We start from the raw sequence: 17919 nt of genomic DNA on the forward strand, positions 1-17919 counted from the left end.
GGAGTAGTACCTGAGTTCAAATCCAGCCTCAGACGCTTGACACTTACTAGCTGTCTGACCCTGGGCAAGTCACTTAACCCCATTGCCTTGCAAAAAAAAAAAAATTGTCTTAGTTTTTTTTTAAAAAATGTAATCTCTGCAGTTATAGCTATCTTAGAATCTTTTTGATATATACATAAATAAATCCTTGTCAGAGAAGATTCTTCAGTGGCAGTTTGCCCTACTGAGTTAAATGCCATCTAAAAATCAACAAACAATAGGATCTTATATTCTTTAAAATTTTTTATGTTGTCATTAAAAAGATCCCTTGATCTTTTTAATTTAATTAATTTAATTTAATTCTTCACTTTCATGAAGAATTTTATGTAGATGATGGTGTAGGTAGATGGACTTGTAAAGGCTGGTTTATTATAGTGATCATAGATATAGAGATAAAAGGGATCTCTCTGTCTACTAATGCAACTCTCTCCTTTTTACAAATGAAGAAACTGAAGCTCAGAAATGTTAAGCCCAAAGTCACATAGTAAGTGTCAGAAACAGGAATTGAACCCAGAGTCTATGACCCCAGAATTAATTTTCTTGGCCTCAAGGGGCAGTGTTCTTTTCTTTCCTTCCTTCCTCCCTTCCTTCCTTCTTTTTCTTGGAGGAAAGGGGTAGTTGTGGTAAAAAGAATCATTCACGATCTTTCCCATTCTTTTGAATTCTTAACTTTTTGTGATATTTTGAGAATCAGTCCCTAAATACCTTTGAAAATGTTACCTTCAGTGTTACTTTCTTCAGTATGCACTTGGTTAATGAATTAAGCTCCACAATTACCACAAGAGCTGAGGGCAGAGATTCAGGAAAATTATAAATAGGGAAAATCATTAGCTCTGATCCCCATTTGTTTAACACATTTAAAGCTCCCAGCCTTTTTTTTTTTTTGATAGCAAGCATGGAATAATATGTATATATGTAGAGGCAGAGACATTCAACAGCTTTTGTTAAAGAAACAATGTGTACTAGGTACTAGTGTGAGGAAATAGAGTGTTGGCTGAGTAAAGATGGAAGGAATCATTCAGGTGTAGGTAGTTTCTAAGGGGCATTATTTCTAACCATCAGAAGTCTGCTACATACCTTCAGAAGTCTAGCATGTGAAACAAAGAACAGTTTAGAAAACCATTCAAGAATAGAAGGAGTTTGATTCATCTTACAGTAGTAAAGATATGTCCTGGACATCTCGGTAATTATTTGTGTTTTTTCTCTTCATACAGTAGTGAAATCAGAGTCATCAGGATGTTTATTGTTAAAATTCTTCAGTGTAATTTTATTTGTATCAGCCTTAGATTATATTTTAGAACTCTATAAAACCTTTGATTTTATTTATTTTTACATAGATATATGTGTGTATTTTTTTAAATCTTTTGCAGGAAGTATTGCAATCATTGTTCCTCTCGTCCTCTTGGTAACACTAATTACTACATTAGTAATTGGTTTAGTGCTTTGTAAGAGAAAAAGAAGGTAAGGTGTATTATTCTATTACTAAAAAAATTAAAGGTAAATTGCAAACATGTATATAAAATAGGTCTGCTTTCTATTTTCCTTTTGATAATCAGAATGAGGTGATTTAGTTCATACAAGCAAACTCTAGACCTACTTATCCTCTCTCATAGCATAATATGTTTTTCATTGGTTTTAGCACCAGCTCAAATTCACTGGAAATGATGGTAATTTTGCCAGGCCCTACTCTTAGCCCCCTTGCTGGAAGGGAGATGGTCTGGCAAGATTAGACAGATAAATTGTCAATATGCTCTGTAGAATCTTCCTTTTGGTCCTTGATCACCAAAAGATGGTCTAGGCGTGACCTACCTGAAGTCTTGCTATATCAGAGACAGCCATATTTTTCAGTAGTGAACCACATAATCATAAATGTTGATATTTGTGGGCTACATTGATTCATTTGAAAGATTGATTTTAGTCAGGTTAATTGACGATGTTTTATTGACGTAAAACTGTTAGCATGACACCTAGCAGTGGTCAGTTATATAAAATCAGTGGTCTTTAGATGGTTTGGTTTAACTGGACACTAGTTCATGTTTAATAGAAAATTAGGTAGTTGTCAAGGTGCATTTTGCTAAGAATCTCACATAGTCTTTAGCTCAGGGTAAATTCGGCTGTATTTTACCTTCTGGTCACATGCCCTGGTATTACACAGAATATTCCAAAAGTCTTAGTGCAGATTTAAGCTTTAATAGCTTACATCTTTTAAAATATTACATATGCATATATGCAGTCATATCTACATATACACATGTATGTGCATGCATGTACACACATACATATTATATGACCCAAAAAAGTTCAAAACCAACTAATTTAGAGTCGTAATGGCTGACCCCTACAAAGGTGGCCTGAAGCAAGGAGAAATCCTAGTTAGAATAGTGCTTATGATCTGTTATAGAAAAAAAAATGGGAATTTATCTAGATGATTTGGGAAATAATATAATTATTTTTAAATCTTCACTGGTGTTTGGTAAGAATAATGAAGTAAACAGTTTATTTTTGTAGCCCTCTTGGGAAAAGATAATTCCAACCATGGATATCTTTTTAGTAACTAACTTTGACAAACTGAGAATATCCTTGAAGTTTTATTGGAATTTTTGTGTTCTTTTTTCCCTTGTATAACCAATAATTCACCATTTACTAGATACATATCTATGTTATTCCAAACCTTTTTTTCTAAGACTAGATAAAATAATTAGAGGTAAAAATGAGCTCATTAAATACTTAAAATGCTTCTGTATATCTTGTTTGCGATATTGTAAAAGTTTACCCACTTTGGTTATTCCTGTTATTACAGGACAAAAACAATTAGAAGACAACCTATTATCAATGGAGGAATTAATGTGGAGATTGGCAATCCATCATATAATATGTATGAGGTGGACCATGATCATAATGATGGAAGTCTTTTGGATCCAGATTTCATAGTAGATCCAGCAAAGGTAAGATCATTTTCTTTAGAGGGTAAAAGATAATGGTTGAAATTCTTGGGGCCATAACTCCTTCTATATTTCTGAAAGTCATCACACTTCCTTTTCAATTGAAGATATTAAATAAGGTTAAAGATTCTTGAGTGTTATTTTTTTTCAAAGAAAATTTTGTAGGAATTCATTAACTAAAATTATAAATTGCTTTTGAAAAGAATAAACATTTTGGGGATATATATATATATATATATACACACACACTATAAATTCGCCAATTTGTAAATATTCAAAGAGTTCATGTGAAACAATACCTGTTTTCTAAGTATAGTATGCTTAAATGTATTTTGGTTTTTTTCTCTCAATTTTATTTATTTATTTTTAAGGTAATAAACACTTTGATTTATAGTTTTCAGCTCCAATTTTTATCCATCCTTCCTTCCTTCCCTCCCCTTCCTCCTCCCTGAGGTGGCAAGCAATCATATATGGGTTATACATGTACAATTATATAAAATATTATCATATCAGTCATTTTGTACAAGAAAACGAGTAAAAAAACAAAATAAAAGAAAGTGAAAAATAGCATACTTCAGTCCATTTTCCATAAAAAGAAATTCTTTCTTTGGAGGTAGATAGTATGTTTCATCAATAGTCCTTTGGAATTTTCTTGGATCATTGTATTGTTGAGAATAGTTGTCATTCACAGTTCTTCATGAAACAATATTGCTGTGTCTGTGAAAAACGTTCTCTTGGTTCTGCTCACTTCACTATACGTCAGTTCATTCAAGTCTTCCCAGGCCTTTCTGAAATCATCCTGCTTGCCATTAAATGTACTTTGAAACAAAAACAGATTGTATAAATTCCAGCGAGTCAAATCTCATTCTATTCGGAAATATCAGGGATAAAGCTCAAAATGGACAGCAAAATAATCTGTAAAAAGTGCTTCTCTGGGAGGCAGCTAGGTGGCACAGTGGACCTGAGTTCAAATCTGGTCTCAGACACTTGATATTTACTAGTTGTGACACGAGGCAAGTCACTTAACCCCCACTGCCCCACAAAAAAAACCCAAACCCAAAAACCAAAACTGCTTCTCTGGCAATATATATATATATATATATATATTTCCCCTTATGGTATTTGGAATTAAAGTGCTAATGATTATGTGCTCTCAGTTGTTTAAATAACGAATAGAGACTGGAACTGTGATTTCACTGATAGAGGGAACTCCCTGGTGAGGAAATGGTGTCTACCCAAATATCAGCACCTTGTCTCTAACTTAGAGTCTTAGAGACCCCTGAGAGGTTAAGTGTCTTGTCTAGGATCACATGGCTACTCTGTCAGAGGAGCCTCTTGAATGCAGTTCTTCCTTGCTCTAAAGCAAGTTTCCTCTTCACAATGTCACACTGTCACTATAATAACAATACTTATTCTCTATTAGACATCATTTCTTTATTATGTTTTGAGAAATATCATCAACTTATAGACCAATAAATTCTAGATTTTATTTTTTTTATTTTTTTGGTGAGGCAATTGGGGTTAAGTGACTTGCCCAGGGTCACACAGCTAGTAAGTGTCAATGTTCTGAGACCGGATTTGAACTCAGGTCCTCCTGACTCTAGGGCCAGTGCTCTATCCACTGCACTGCCTAGCTGTCTCCTATTTTATTTTTTGAAATTCATTAGATCCATTCATTAGATCACTGTTGGTTTACCTTGCTTTATGGTCACTTCTACATTAGGAAAGGAAAGTAGACAAGTCAAGTTGTTAACTGGAAAACTGAGACAAAAAGCAAACAAAGAAATCATTACTTCCATCTGAATTTTCTTAATATTTTAAGTAAAGGTAAATTTTTCTTAATATATTAAGTAATATTTAAGTGAAATATTTCTTAATATTTTACTTAATTGCCATGAACTGTTTTCATTTTTTCCATAGTTAATAAAAACTTGGTCTTGGGCCAAATATTCATTCAGTAATTCTTAACTGAGCAAATACTATGTTCCAGGCACTATTCTAAGCCAAAGAACCTTTGTTTGTATGGTATACTATTACAGGACACATTGCATAACCCTTCCATGCTGTGGTCTTCAGATGCCATATGCCCAGTCTTCCTTTATCCAGATGACATAAATAATATTCCTAATTAAATGAATCAACCAAGTGGCAACTGGTTCTATGTCCACAAATTGAATTGAACTTGCCTTGGAATGGGGCATTTATTTCTATGTCTAAAACCTGATCTTAGTGTAGAATGCCTTGTTATGGAAAGAACAACATTCAATTGAAAATCAGTGACAGCAATTATTAATTTAGTAACTTACAACTACATTTTAAATGTTTTCAAGGTACAAACACAAGTAACCTCAATTTTTAATATTTTCGACTCTTATAATTGGCAGAAGACAGGCAACCTGAATGTTTTTATTAGATGGTTTATCTGAGAAGTGGAGAGACATCTGAAATACCATACTTTCTGAATTATTTCTAGTGTACTTTAGGATTAAAGTAATAAAGTACTTTTAATCAAAATATATTATTGTTTGAAGAATCTAATTTAGACTATTTCAGTGAGAGAAAGGGTTCTAAATTTTTCTGTCAATTTAATCCTTAATTTATTAAACTGAGCCAATTATTAGGTATTTCAATGAAAATAGCATTATAGCACTGGAATCTCAAGTTTGTGGGAAGGCCTTTGTAGAAATCTCTCTTCTGTCAATTTCTCATTTACTTTAGTAACAAAAAGCTGCCTTTGGGCAATCCCTTTGGACATATTTACAATGGAGGTTCATAAAATGAGATTGAAGTTCCTCAAATTATCAGTTTATGACTTGGAAAGTGATTATTTGAACCCAGGACTGTTACCCAGACTACAACTGTCAGAAACAACAAAAGGGATTATACCAATAATTCAGTCTAGACCCTTGAGATAACTGAAGACCAGAAAGGCAATGACTTTCAGCCTAAGGCTACAGCAAGCCAGGTCTCCTAGCTCCCACTCCAGTTTCCATCACAGTTTTTATATATGTTTTCTGTGCAAAGAAGGAGGTCACACCCTGAAGAAGCTTTCATTTCCCTGTGTATTTCTTTTTTTGCTTGTTTGGGGTTTTTTTGTTGTTGTTTGTTTGTTTGTTTTGTTTGTTGGGCAATGGGGGTTAAGTGACTTGCCCAAGGTCACACAACTAGTAAGTGTCAAGTGTCTGAGGCCAGATTTGAACTCAGGACCTCCTGACTCCAGGGTTGGTGCTCTTTCCACTGTGCCACCTAGATGCCCCCTCCCTATATATTTCTAGCCTGGTCAATGAAATGGACTAGATAGCTTGCCATGCTCATGCCTTTTATTAAAGAATTTAAATGGATAATAAGGTCAATAAAATAGACTCAATATTGAGTTCATAGAATATTCAAGATATATAGAGAGAATGTAACTTCTTTTTCATACACATACACATACACATACACACACACACACACACACACGCACACACACACACCATTTTGACTCAAAGCTATTCTCCACACCCCCTGCATGTTCCCATTTATTTCTTTCATAGCACTAATAGAATGTGGGGTAGGGGTGCCAAGCTGAGTAACCAAACCTTTGAACTTGACTGATTCCAACCCACAGTATCAAGTTCAAGGGCAATTTTTGTTCTTTGGACTAGTTCTAATCAATCTATTCTATCACTTCTTTTTCTTGAAAAACAAGATGAGAGTTCCTCACAGAGGTGATGATCAGTTCTGGTCTGAGTAGAAGTAGTCAGGGTTAATAAAATGGCTGATTATCCAGAACGGTTCTACTAGCAGGACTTCCCAAAGTGAAAAACTTTAATTGGAAGATGCAAGCACATTATTCACAGATCTGTAAGCAGGAACATTATTTCCTGGGGGGATAAAATGAAATGGAAAGGATATATCTCAGAGCTCAGTATCTCCAAAGGTAGGTCGGAGACAGCAGGCATACCTGCATCTGAAGCAGTAGGTGAATATTAATATTTGAATGATAGTATAGAGCTTCCTTGGATACAGGCAACATGTGCAGTATTTCATGTTAAATAATGGTCTAAGGACAAAAATGTTATGTTTGTGACTAAAAAAAAATGAGTTTGTAAATGTGATGGGAGGGGAGATGCAATGTTTTATAGACCAGAAACTAAAATTCTTTATTTATATACAGGCCAGATATATAGGGGGAGGACCCAGTGCTTTCAAGCTTCCCCACACAGCGCCACCCATCTACCTAAACTCTGATTTGAAAGGACCACTAACCGCAGGGGTGAGATAAGAAAATTCATCTTTCCATGTCCGTTCCATCACAGGGCTCCTCATAAACCAAGACAGGGCATTTGACTTCGTAGAGGCATAGCTCTTTATGGAATTTTTAATTGAAAAGTCATTCCAAAATTTAGAGATTTTAAAAGCCTAGGACTACATGTTTTTCATGTTAACTGAGATTTTAAGATTTTCCACAACTCACTAAAGAAAAATGAGGTTTCTGCAGCAATAAGAAAATGCCATAATGGGCATTTACAAATATATCGTACTGAAGGAAAATGTTTCATTTCTTAGAAAGTTAGAATTTCTGGGCAGAAATTTAAAGTGGAAAAAATCAAAATATTTAATCTTTAGTATTTATATATTATTAAGATAAAGTTCATATAATCAGACTCTATAGAAGCATGCTGCATGCTTTAGAAGAAAATCATTTGCTATTCATTTCCATGTTTTATAATGTCACTATTTATTTCTTGCCTCGTTTGTATCAAGTGGTTGCAGTGACCTTATTGTAAATAAAGATTTCAGGGACTAAACTTGATATAAAATATAAAGCATTATTATTATTGTTCCTTTTCTTTTAAGTAAAGCAATAGTGTGTGTATACATAAACATATATATGTATATGTGTGTATACATACAAACGCATTATCAGATTGTCTTACTTTACCATGAAAGATAAATATATCTGTTCTCATTTTGTAGTTTGTTTCCATAGTTTAGCAAAGTCTCTGGTACCTAGCAGGTGCTTAATAAATGATTTTTTAAAATAATAATGAGATAACATTTTAAAAGCACTTACTATATATCAAGCACTAAGTGCTTTATAATTATTATCTCATTTGATCCTCACAACCCTGGAAGGAAGGTCTTATTATTATCCCCGTTTTACAGGTGAAGAACCTGAGTCAAACAGAAGTTGAGTGACTTGCCCAGGGTCTCAAAACCAGCAAGAATCTGAGACTGGATTTGAACTCAGGTCTTTCTGACTCTAGGTCAAGCACTCTATCAACCAGCTGCTGAAAAAACAATTTTATAAAGTAATTCTATAAATATTAGTGAAATTATATTGTACCTATGACAGTTTTCAGAGCTGAAAAATATTCTTGTAACTTACTTTAAATGTGTTCTTCATAATACTTTGTAAATAGCCCAGTAAATTCTTTTTATAAATAAGAGTATATAAGTAGAACAGTAAGTAAGAGTCTGTTTTGGTTACATAAATACTCCTTTATTTGTTCTTGGTTTTGTTTTTTTAGCTTTTAATGATAAAATGCAAAACAATAAGTGATTAAGTGATTTTTCTGTCTTCACAGTTGTTGACTGAATTTAATGACTGCAGGTATTGCAGCCAACCAGCCAATCCTTAGAGACTGGTTTAGTGCCTCTGTCTGTATCATCAGTTATATAAGCTCTTATTTTAGTCCTAAAATTAATCATGATGAGAACAAGAAAATCAGAATGGAAATGTCTTCTTTCCCCTTAACCTCACTTTCAGCAAGTAGCTTCCAAGTCTATATCTATAATATAAGGTTTGAAGGAAAAGACCAAGATTCAAGACACCATTCTGGTGTTTCCAAATGACTGTTTGGCATCATATTGGCAAAACACTGAATTAATTTATTCAATTTTGAGCTTGAATAATGTCTTTTAAAATGGAACAGGAAATCATAAAGATGTCATTGTAAAACCTCCAAGTACTGATACCATTTACCTAATTACAGTTCTAGCGCTTGAAATATTCAGCTTGTTTCCCTACTCCAAGTCTAGCCTTCACACAGATTTAACAGGAACTTTGATTAAAATGTGCCCACATTTACAAAATATAGTGAACCCCAAATTTATCAGTTTTCTGAAAAAAAAAGAACATTTCAGTAACTTGTGATTTTTCCTAAATAAGCCTTATCACATTTAAAGTATAATACATGTTATTTACACATCCCCCTTCACTTATCTTAAAGTATTGTTATCTTTATAAAAGAGGAGTCAAGAACTTGTTCGAGATCAAAGTGACCTACTAGCTGTTTCCTGTACACAATGTTTAATCTCCCACTTCCATGCCTTTGCATGAACTATTTCCAATGACTCTCTTCTCACCTCCACCTCTCAGAAACCCTAGATTTCTTGAAAACAGAACATAAAATCATCTTTGCTGATCTCTACCCTCTGCCAACCAGCACTTGAAATTATTGTGTATTTGCTCTATATTTACCTGTGTCCATCTATTATATCATCCCCCAGTGAAATGTAAACTCATTGACAATAAGGACAGTTCCAATTTTGTCTTTGTATACCTGCCATGTGGTTTATACATATAGTGCACTTAATTTTTTGTTGCTGTTGAAATGACTTGGAGTTAACTAAATGATAATTTATCTCTTTCTCTTCCCTCAGCCAACAAATTACTCTAATCCAGTGTATGCAAAGTTATATATGGATGGACAAAACTGTCGAAATTCCTTAGGAAGTGTTGATGAGAGGAAAGAACTTCTTCCAAAGAAAATAGAAATTGGGATAAGGGAGACAGTGGCATAATCTGCTGATACCTTTTATATTCTGTATAAATGTATAAAATATAAGGATTACTTTTGTATGTTCCAACAGTATTATAATTGTTTGGGCATCAGCATTACCTCTTTTGTTTCTTCCTTTTTGGGTTTAATTGTTTTATGAGTTTTCCGTTGTTGATTTGTTTTCTGCTGATGACTATTGATTGACCATTTGTATGGTATTTTTACAAAAAAAAAAAAAAAGAAACTGCACTACAGTACAATTTACAACAATGCTGCTGATATGACACACCTTTGAATTTGTTAAAATTTAAAACATATTCCTTTGTAGTGTGAATATGAGCAATCTATTTTGTATGAACTTTTTTGGTTCTACTTAGTCAACAAAGATGTTATCTGCACTTTTCCATGATATAGTCTGAAAGCTGTAGTACGGTACGTCATTTTTTCTGTTTAAAATAGTGAAAGAATGATTGAATGGTGTACTTTCTTCTTTGCGCCCATTAGGATTTTACTTCAGAGCCTAAATAAAAGTATATAATCTTCAAAATTCCAACATGACCTGCTTTTGAAATTTGCCTTAGATCCTGAAGAGATAGATGAGGCTTTAAAATGAAAAAAAAAAGATAAATTCTAATGATTTGCATGAATACAATTATGCTTTCTTAAACTGTATGTGCTATCCTAAACAAATATGCCATATAATCTACATTTATATGTAACCAATACTGGTAGAACATAGCAACACTATCTTAAAAACTGAAAAACTATGGAATTGCTATGGAACAAGATCTTCTGATCTCCATTAGGCCTTCAGTACAGTAGCCACTCAAGAGCACAAGAGGGCATTACCTATTCATGCATTATGGATTCCTTCACACAGCATTTTGTGGATGATTAACCCTTTACTACACTGGAAACAACAAAAGAGAGAGAAAACATAAGCACATAAATGGACAACAGAATTCCAGTTTTGTGAAAGCAAGTGAATTGTTTTTGTCAAGCCATGCATACAAGACAAAGCAGTTTTTTCAGTAGGCAGTGTTGATTGGATGTGTTCAAGGTACATTAGGACCAATTCATTGTGTGCCCCCATTAAAAATATTTATTGCTAAGGGACCTTAGCAGAATAGTTCTGGGATAACCATCAACAATCCATAATCAAAGGTGGAAAGTGTCAAGGTTGGACTAATTACTCTGGTATCCATTTATTTTCCATTCTATAAAAGTATATAGAGGCCACTCACTTATTTTTCCCAAAAATTTCAACTGAAAGAAGTATGACTTATTTAAGTTACATATAAAAAAGGATAGCATTTTTATACAAATATCTTTAAAGGCACAAAAGATTTATTCACATGGTACTGAGGGCTTTTTGTTCCTCTGATAGACATGACCGACTTTTAGCTGTCATAATGTATTAACATAACAGATGAAATATGTTTGTGGTTGCTCTTTATTCCCTTTGTACAAGCATTAAAAAAACTGCTGTTTTATAAAAAGATTTTTTTGTTGTACTATGTGCATGCATACTACCTATTTCTAAACTTTGCCATATTGAGGCCTTTATAAACTATTGATTTATGTAATACTAGTGCAATTTTGCTTGAACAATGTTATGCATATCATAAACTTTTTCAGGTTCTTGTTTAAGTACATTTTTTAAATTGAACAGTATTTTTCATTTTGGTTATAATAGTCATTTTGCCTATGTTTCTACAATGAAGTGTTCAATACTTTATAAAAAATTGTTGACTGACTTATTTAAATGAAATTCTACATATTTAAGTCCTTGTGTTGGGTAATTTTTAAAGTTAAGAAATTAATTTTCTTACAGATAATTATAAAACTTCTTGGGAAGAAGAACCCTGGACAGGAGGATAACCTGTTTGTCATGGCTTTAAAGTACTTACTGTAGCCTAGGGAAGTATTGACTTCATTATACATGAGGCTGCCATGATTCTCTCTGTTATGCTAGAGAAGGAATGTCTCCTGGCCCGGTGGGATAAAAGCAACTATCTCTTTCTGTTTCTTCTTTCTTCCTTACTTAATATTCTTTCTCACCTAAGCTATCTACATAGCATCCAGAGGTGAGAAATAGGGGAGGCGGGGAGATGGTAAAACTCATACAGGAAACTGTGTGGTCTGTGTTCACATAAACCTAACCCTTCCTCTTTCCTACCTTTGCTGAACCCATGTGTTGGAGATGAAGAAACTAAAGATTTTAAAGGTGCATTTATATGCATCTCTAGGTGATGGTGAGAGAGAGAGACTGAGAGAGACAAAGAGAGACAGAGACTGAGAGAGACTGAGACTGAGACAGAGACACAGAAAGATAGATAAATAGAAAGACAGACAGATGTACATGCCAGAGAGAGTGGAAGGCTAATCTTGGAGATAGGTAAAGTCCTGCTTCTGTCACATATTGGTTGTGTGACCATGAGCAAGTCACTTAACCTCTCTCAGACAAATCTGTAAGTATATAACCAGATGAGCTGCCAACATGCAAACATGGAGTTTCTACAAAATGAAATAAATAACATGTTTGTACAGATGTAGAATGCATGTAAATAAATTGAAAGGTAGGCTGTACTCATGAAAGAGCTCTTCTGAGATTTCTCCAGTTACAAATTGAGTCATTGTCTCACAAAAGATCTGTGTTTGTTGACATTTTTGGGAAAAAATGATGTCAAATCATTAAATTTGGAACTCTATCCTCTTTTTTTTCCATTAAGGTTTAGTTTTTGTGCGGTTTGGCTTAGTCCTCAAAAGTTTTGGTGTTGACAAAAGTTGAAAATTACACACTACTCCTGCACATATATTTCCTCAATTGAAATGTGTCTTATTTTCCAAATCCCTAAAATAATATAAAACCAGCAAATGTCACTGTAGAAGTTAAAGTTCCCTTCTGGCAAAGTGGGGGAACTTAGTCCTTTTCTAGCCTTGCCTAACTCTTCCATGGGTGTTGATTTAGAGTATGTTCTTTTCATTTCTTATCACTTTGTGTTCCCTGTCCCCTTACTCTGAAGAGTTAATCAGTCACACCCCATTACAACAATTAAGTCAGTTTTAACCTAAGGGAAATGTAACAACCCTCAGGTGGTTCATTTCTCTGCCATTTTACTGAGTCTGTAACAGACTAAAGTATTACTAATTTATTAACACCATCACAATAGCTCAGAGCCCCTAGGTTAAAAAAAAAAAAAATCCCCGACATTCAGATAGAGTCTTAGTTTTCTGTTCTAATTTAAATTTTGTGCATTACCAGATAATATCTGGATTCTCTGTTTTAGGAAAAATCAGAGTCAAGCAGATTATATTACTGTATCTATTACTTGACACATATGAGGAGGGAAAATTGGGGCAAGAGTGGACTTCTTGGAACTTCTCAGTCACTGAAGAGGCAATTACAACTAGCAGCTTTAGTACAAATTCTGTGTTTCAAGATAGCTGCAGGCAGGGGTATATTGGTTTGTGTTTAGCCACTAGCTCTCAAACTTTACAGGACACAATTTTAAGTTTAATTTGCATTATTACCATTTTTCCATCAATTTTTTTAGCCTAGATAAAATAGTAAATCAAGTCCTAATTTGTAGCATTTGCTGATTTCCAAGATGTAAACGTTCACCCTGAAAACTTGGCAATCAGCTCTCATTAGCTGGTACAAGCTGGTTTCAAAATACCACTGGCTATAGGTCTCTAACTCTTTGATCACTCTTTTCCTTCCTGCAGCTCAGCTGTTCTTTGTGTTTTCCCTTCTACCTCTTGCTTGTGTGTCACTGGTTCTCTCCAGTTTGGCTTATGATATCCAGCACGGGGATTTCCCCCAATGCTGTTTCTTCTCAGCTCTTGTCTCTATTTCTTCCTCTCAGTCCACTCTCTCCCAAACCACATGGGTATCTTTAAAAATTCCCAGGCTCAGGGCAGCTAGATGGAGCAGTAGATAAAGCACCGGTCCTGGATTCAGGAGGACCTGAGTTCAAATCCAACCTCAGACACTTGACACACTTACTAGCTGTGTGACCCTGGACAAATCACTTAACCCTCATTGCCCTGCAAAAAAAAAAAAGAAAGAAAGAAAGAAAGAAAGAAAGAAAGAAAGAAAGAAAGAGAACATGAACCCATTTCTACTTGACTCTGAATAGCCCACTACCCTCTACACCAAATTGTTTCTCCACCTTCTTAATACTATATTCTTCATGTCAAATTATGCTATGGGGTCCTTATTGAAAAATGAACATTTGACATTTAATGTGTCATGATGTTGTGAGGCTCAAGAATTCTCTAAGGTCAACATGTTCAATCACTTCCTTCTCCTCTCCCCAGTGGGTATGCCTTCTTTTTATGAGTTGGTAGAAATAGGCTTGGAAGAATATTTTAAAGAGGTATGCCATTTATACTTGGCACAGTTTTGTTTCAGGGAAGTTATTCAAGAGGTGATATTATCTAAACATCTTAAGATGCATTCTTAATGCCCAATCTACTTGTCAATCTCTTTGTACACATACAGACACAGGCGTTTTAGAGGGCAAAGCATGGAACTGTATTCTCTCATTCAGTCATTCCTTTTTAATGGATATCACTCCTTTGTATATATAATTCACTTTGAGAAATGGGCAGCTTCCATACAATCCTATCTTTTTTGTGCTGAGGGAAATCAAAAATCCAGAGAAAAATTGCTACTAAATAGTAAGATTACCTAGCTGATAAATTCTCTGCTAAAATTTTTGCCATTCCCACTAATGGATGATCTATTCCTTCAGGACATGTCTACCAGATATTTCTTAAGGTAAGTGATGCAGTGCTATTACTTTAGTCATTTGTTCACCACCACATAATTTTTCAGCTGCTGTTTCTTCTACAGTTTTAATACATAAATTACAAGCCTTCTGATGCAACTTGATTTCCAGTTTATTTATGCACTGGTGGCTTGCAGACTGTTCTAGCTATTTTAGATGTAATGTTGATAGTTATAAACCTCACACATCTTATTCATCACAATAATCTAAATATCTGTAAGAGAGGAAAAAAATTTCTATAAGAATAAGTAGTGGGGGGGGGGGGGGCAGCTAGGTGGCATAGTAGATAAAGCACCAGCCCTGGATTCAGGAGGACCTGAGTTCAAATGTGGCCTCAGACACTTGACACTTACTAGCTGTGTGACCCTGGGCAAGTCACTTAACCCCCAATATCCCACCAAAAAACAAGCAAACAAAAACCCACAAACAAAAACAAAAACAAAAAAGAATAATTAGTAAAATACAGTTAAGAATTAAAGATTATAGTAAAGAATTAAAGTTTGAAGTGAGGCAGTGAGCTAATTTAAGAAAGCATACTGAATTTTTGTCTGAAAATATACTGATTGATGAATGGCATTCTCATTGTATCATTTTTTTTATTTTAAATTTTTACTGATATCTTTTATTGAGATATCACCTTCATTTTCCAATGTATTACCCCCTTCCTTAAGCAGTGAGTTATCCCTTTTAACCAAGATTGAAAGAAGGGGAAAAATAAATCAGTTCAGCAAAATCATCCAACATGTCCACTGTGACTGATCACAAAGGTTGCAAGTATCAGAGGTGAGATTTGAACACAGGTCCTCTGACTTATAAGAAAATACTCTTTCCCCTATATCACATAGTGTCATTCACTACCAAGTGTTCCATAATCATACCCCCACTTCCTATACACACACACACACACACACACACACACACATGTGCACGCACACACACTGTGATAAAGGGAGTTAATATTTGCAAAGCACTTTGCAAATTTTAAAGCACTGTATGAATGCTGATTATTGAATTACCCCCACTCTGTTAGAGTTCTATTGTGACAAAGTAAAACAAAGAAACACACACATATCTACAGAGTATAGCTTTAGGGTTTATAAAACATTTTGAATATATGATCTCATCAGACCTGTTGTGCTAGTAACATAATAAGAGAACCTTTTGTCACTTGAGAACTGCATTTGCAGTTTTAGCATTTCAGTGGTTAAATGTCTCCTTTATTGAATGGTCCCTGCATTATCCATATGCTGTCTCAGTGTGACAAGAGAAATTTGTGTTCTCAGGGTCCAATTTATTACATAGGTGGCAGGCAATCCAAATATACCCACAATTCTAGTTCTATTTTCACATATTAAAATAAAGATTAACTGATTAATCTTTATTTTAAAAGCTATGGACTTGAGTAGTTCTTAAGTACCAGAATTTTAAGTGTGATAAATTTTAAAATATTTAATGAGACACACATCCAGGTGTCTTTGCTTTATCATCATCATCACCATCATCACCACCACCACCACCACCACATTTACAACTACTCTGCAATTTCAAATTTCAGAAAGTTGCCTAGGCTACTAAAGATTAAATGACTGCCTAGGATTACACAAGGTAATATGTATTTGATTTGAATCTAGGTTTTTCTAACTCAGAGACTAACACTACACACTACACCACATGGAAGGAAAATACAAACACTCACTGGCAAAACTTCCTTTTTTAAAAAAAATTAAAACAAATTTAAGTTTTATTGATGTGGTTTTCTTTTACATTGCAAATGGCTAGCTGATATAATGGATAGAATACTGAACCCGAGTCAGGAAGACCTGAGTTCAGATCCAGACACAAGCACTTACTAACTATATGACCTTGGGCAAGTCACTTAACTTCTGTTTGTCTCAGTTCCTTAACTATAAAATAGGTATTTTAATAATAGCCCTACCGCCCAAGGTAGTTGTGAAGATAAGAGGAGTTAATATTTGTAAAATACTTCACAAATTTTAAAGCTCTATGCGGATATTAGTTACTGAATTACCCCTACTCTGTTAGCATTCTCTTTAACAAAGTAAAACAAGTAAATTAAATAAAATTAATATAGAGGATTGTGTTATGTACTGCCTGATGTAGGTTATATATGTCTATATGCTACTGTCTAGATGTGTCTTACACATAGGCATGAATTGATACCTCTACCCACCCTTCTCCAAGGGAAACCAATTCCTGCCTGGAGAAGAAACAGGAGGTTGAGACCATAGAGGAATGACTCCATTCAATCAGTCAATGTTCTCCTTAGAGAAAAGGTAGTGGTCTCAAATTATATCTATGTGGCCTCATAAATATTGTTAGTCTAGGGAAGATAATTTTTAGGTTCAAGCTGAATTCTTGAACTCTCTCTCTTAATGGAGGAGTGTTCCAAGCTTTATGCAAAAACTTGGTTCCTTTTCTGCAAAATGTCAGTTCCATAATGAACACACATAACAAATAGCAAATAAATCCATCCATCCAAGTCAAGAGCAAATGGAAAATAGATGATTTACAGATGAGAATATACCAGACAATACTCAGAGTGAATGAGCTGTCCCACTGTGAGTTAGATAGCTCAACTGGGAAAGCTTCCCAGATCTCACCCTAAGGAGAAGGTGCCTAAAGTCATGCTTGAAAGTGCTATCTCTTCTACATGTTTATTTTCCCCCAAAGTCTTTCTCTCTCTTCAGAGACCTCTTTCTGAAGAGAAGATGGAACTACATAACTTCTCTCTCAAAGATGGAAGCCAGAAGACCAAAATCTCTTCTTAAGCATGCTCTTCCAAATGTTTTAAAAATCATGTATTTCCTCATTTTGTACAGTATGATAGCTCTCCATCACATTCATACATTACAACTTACTAAGCCATTCTTCAATTGATGGGCATTCCTTTAGTTTCTCTTTTTCCTCAACTCCACACCTCAGAGATGAAAGGAACATTGAATAATCAATCTCCACCAGTGAGGAAATACTTATGCTATTGGGCTTTGAGCCACCAGTGACACTTATAAAGTGACCTCATCTAAAATTTTATACTACATCCACATTTGTAGCACTGCCACTTAAAAAAAAAAATTGTTATCAGAAATCTACTTTCTTTCCCTCTCACTCCACTGGAAAAAAAAAAAGTTCCTTGTTACAAAATCACAGTCAAGCAAAATAAATTACTTTACTGGTTATATATACATGGATGGTGATTATATTGATCATGGTTCTTACAGCTTTCAAAATTGTTTATTTTTAGAGTTGTTGCTATTGCATCAACTGTTATTTTGGCCCTGCTTATTTCATTCTTAATTTTTTCTAAAATTCTTCAAAATTGTTTGTTTTTATAATATTGATGTTATAGTATGA

The 17919-nt window shown here is 34.3% G+C and overlaps 1 protein-coding gene across 1 annotated transcript in view; it reads left to right on the plus strand.

Annotated features, from left to right (window-relative positions):
• LRP1B (LDL receptor related protein 1B) overlaps window positions 1–11502 on the plus strand; it is a 2279180-nt gene extending 2267678 nt beyond the window's left edge. The window contains 4 exon segments of the mRNA XM_043994810.1: window positions 1410–1500; window positions 2840–2984; window positions 7141–7239; window positions 9633–11502. Coding sequence (XP_043850745.1) covers window positions 1410–1500; window positions 2840–2984; window positions 7141–7239; window positions 9633–9773 — 476 coding nt within the window. The 3' untranslated portion in view covers window positions 9774–11502.
• The last annotated feature ends 6417 nt before the right edge of the window (window positions 11503–17919 follow it).

This window comes from Dromiciops gliroides, chromosome 3 (assembly GCF_019393635.1).
Source record: "Dromiciops gliroides isolate mDroGli1 chromosome 3, mDroGli1.pri, whole genome shotgun sequence".
Classification (NCBI taxonomy): Eukaryota; Metazoa; Chordata; class Mammalia; order Microbiotheria; family Microbiotheriidae; genus Dromiciops; species Dromiciops gliroides.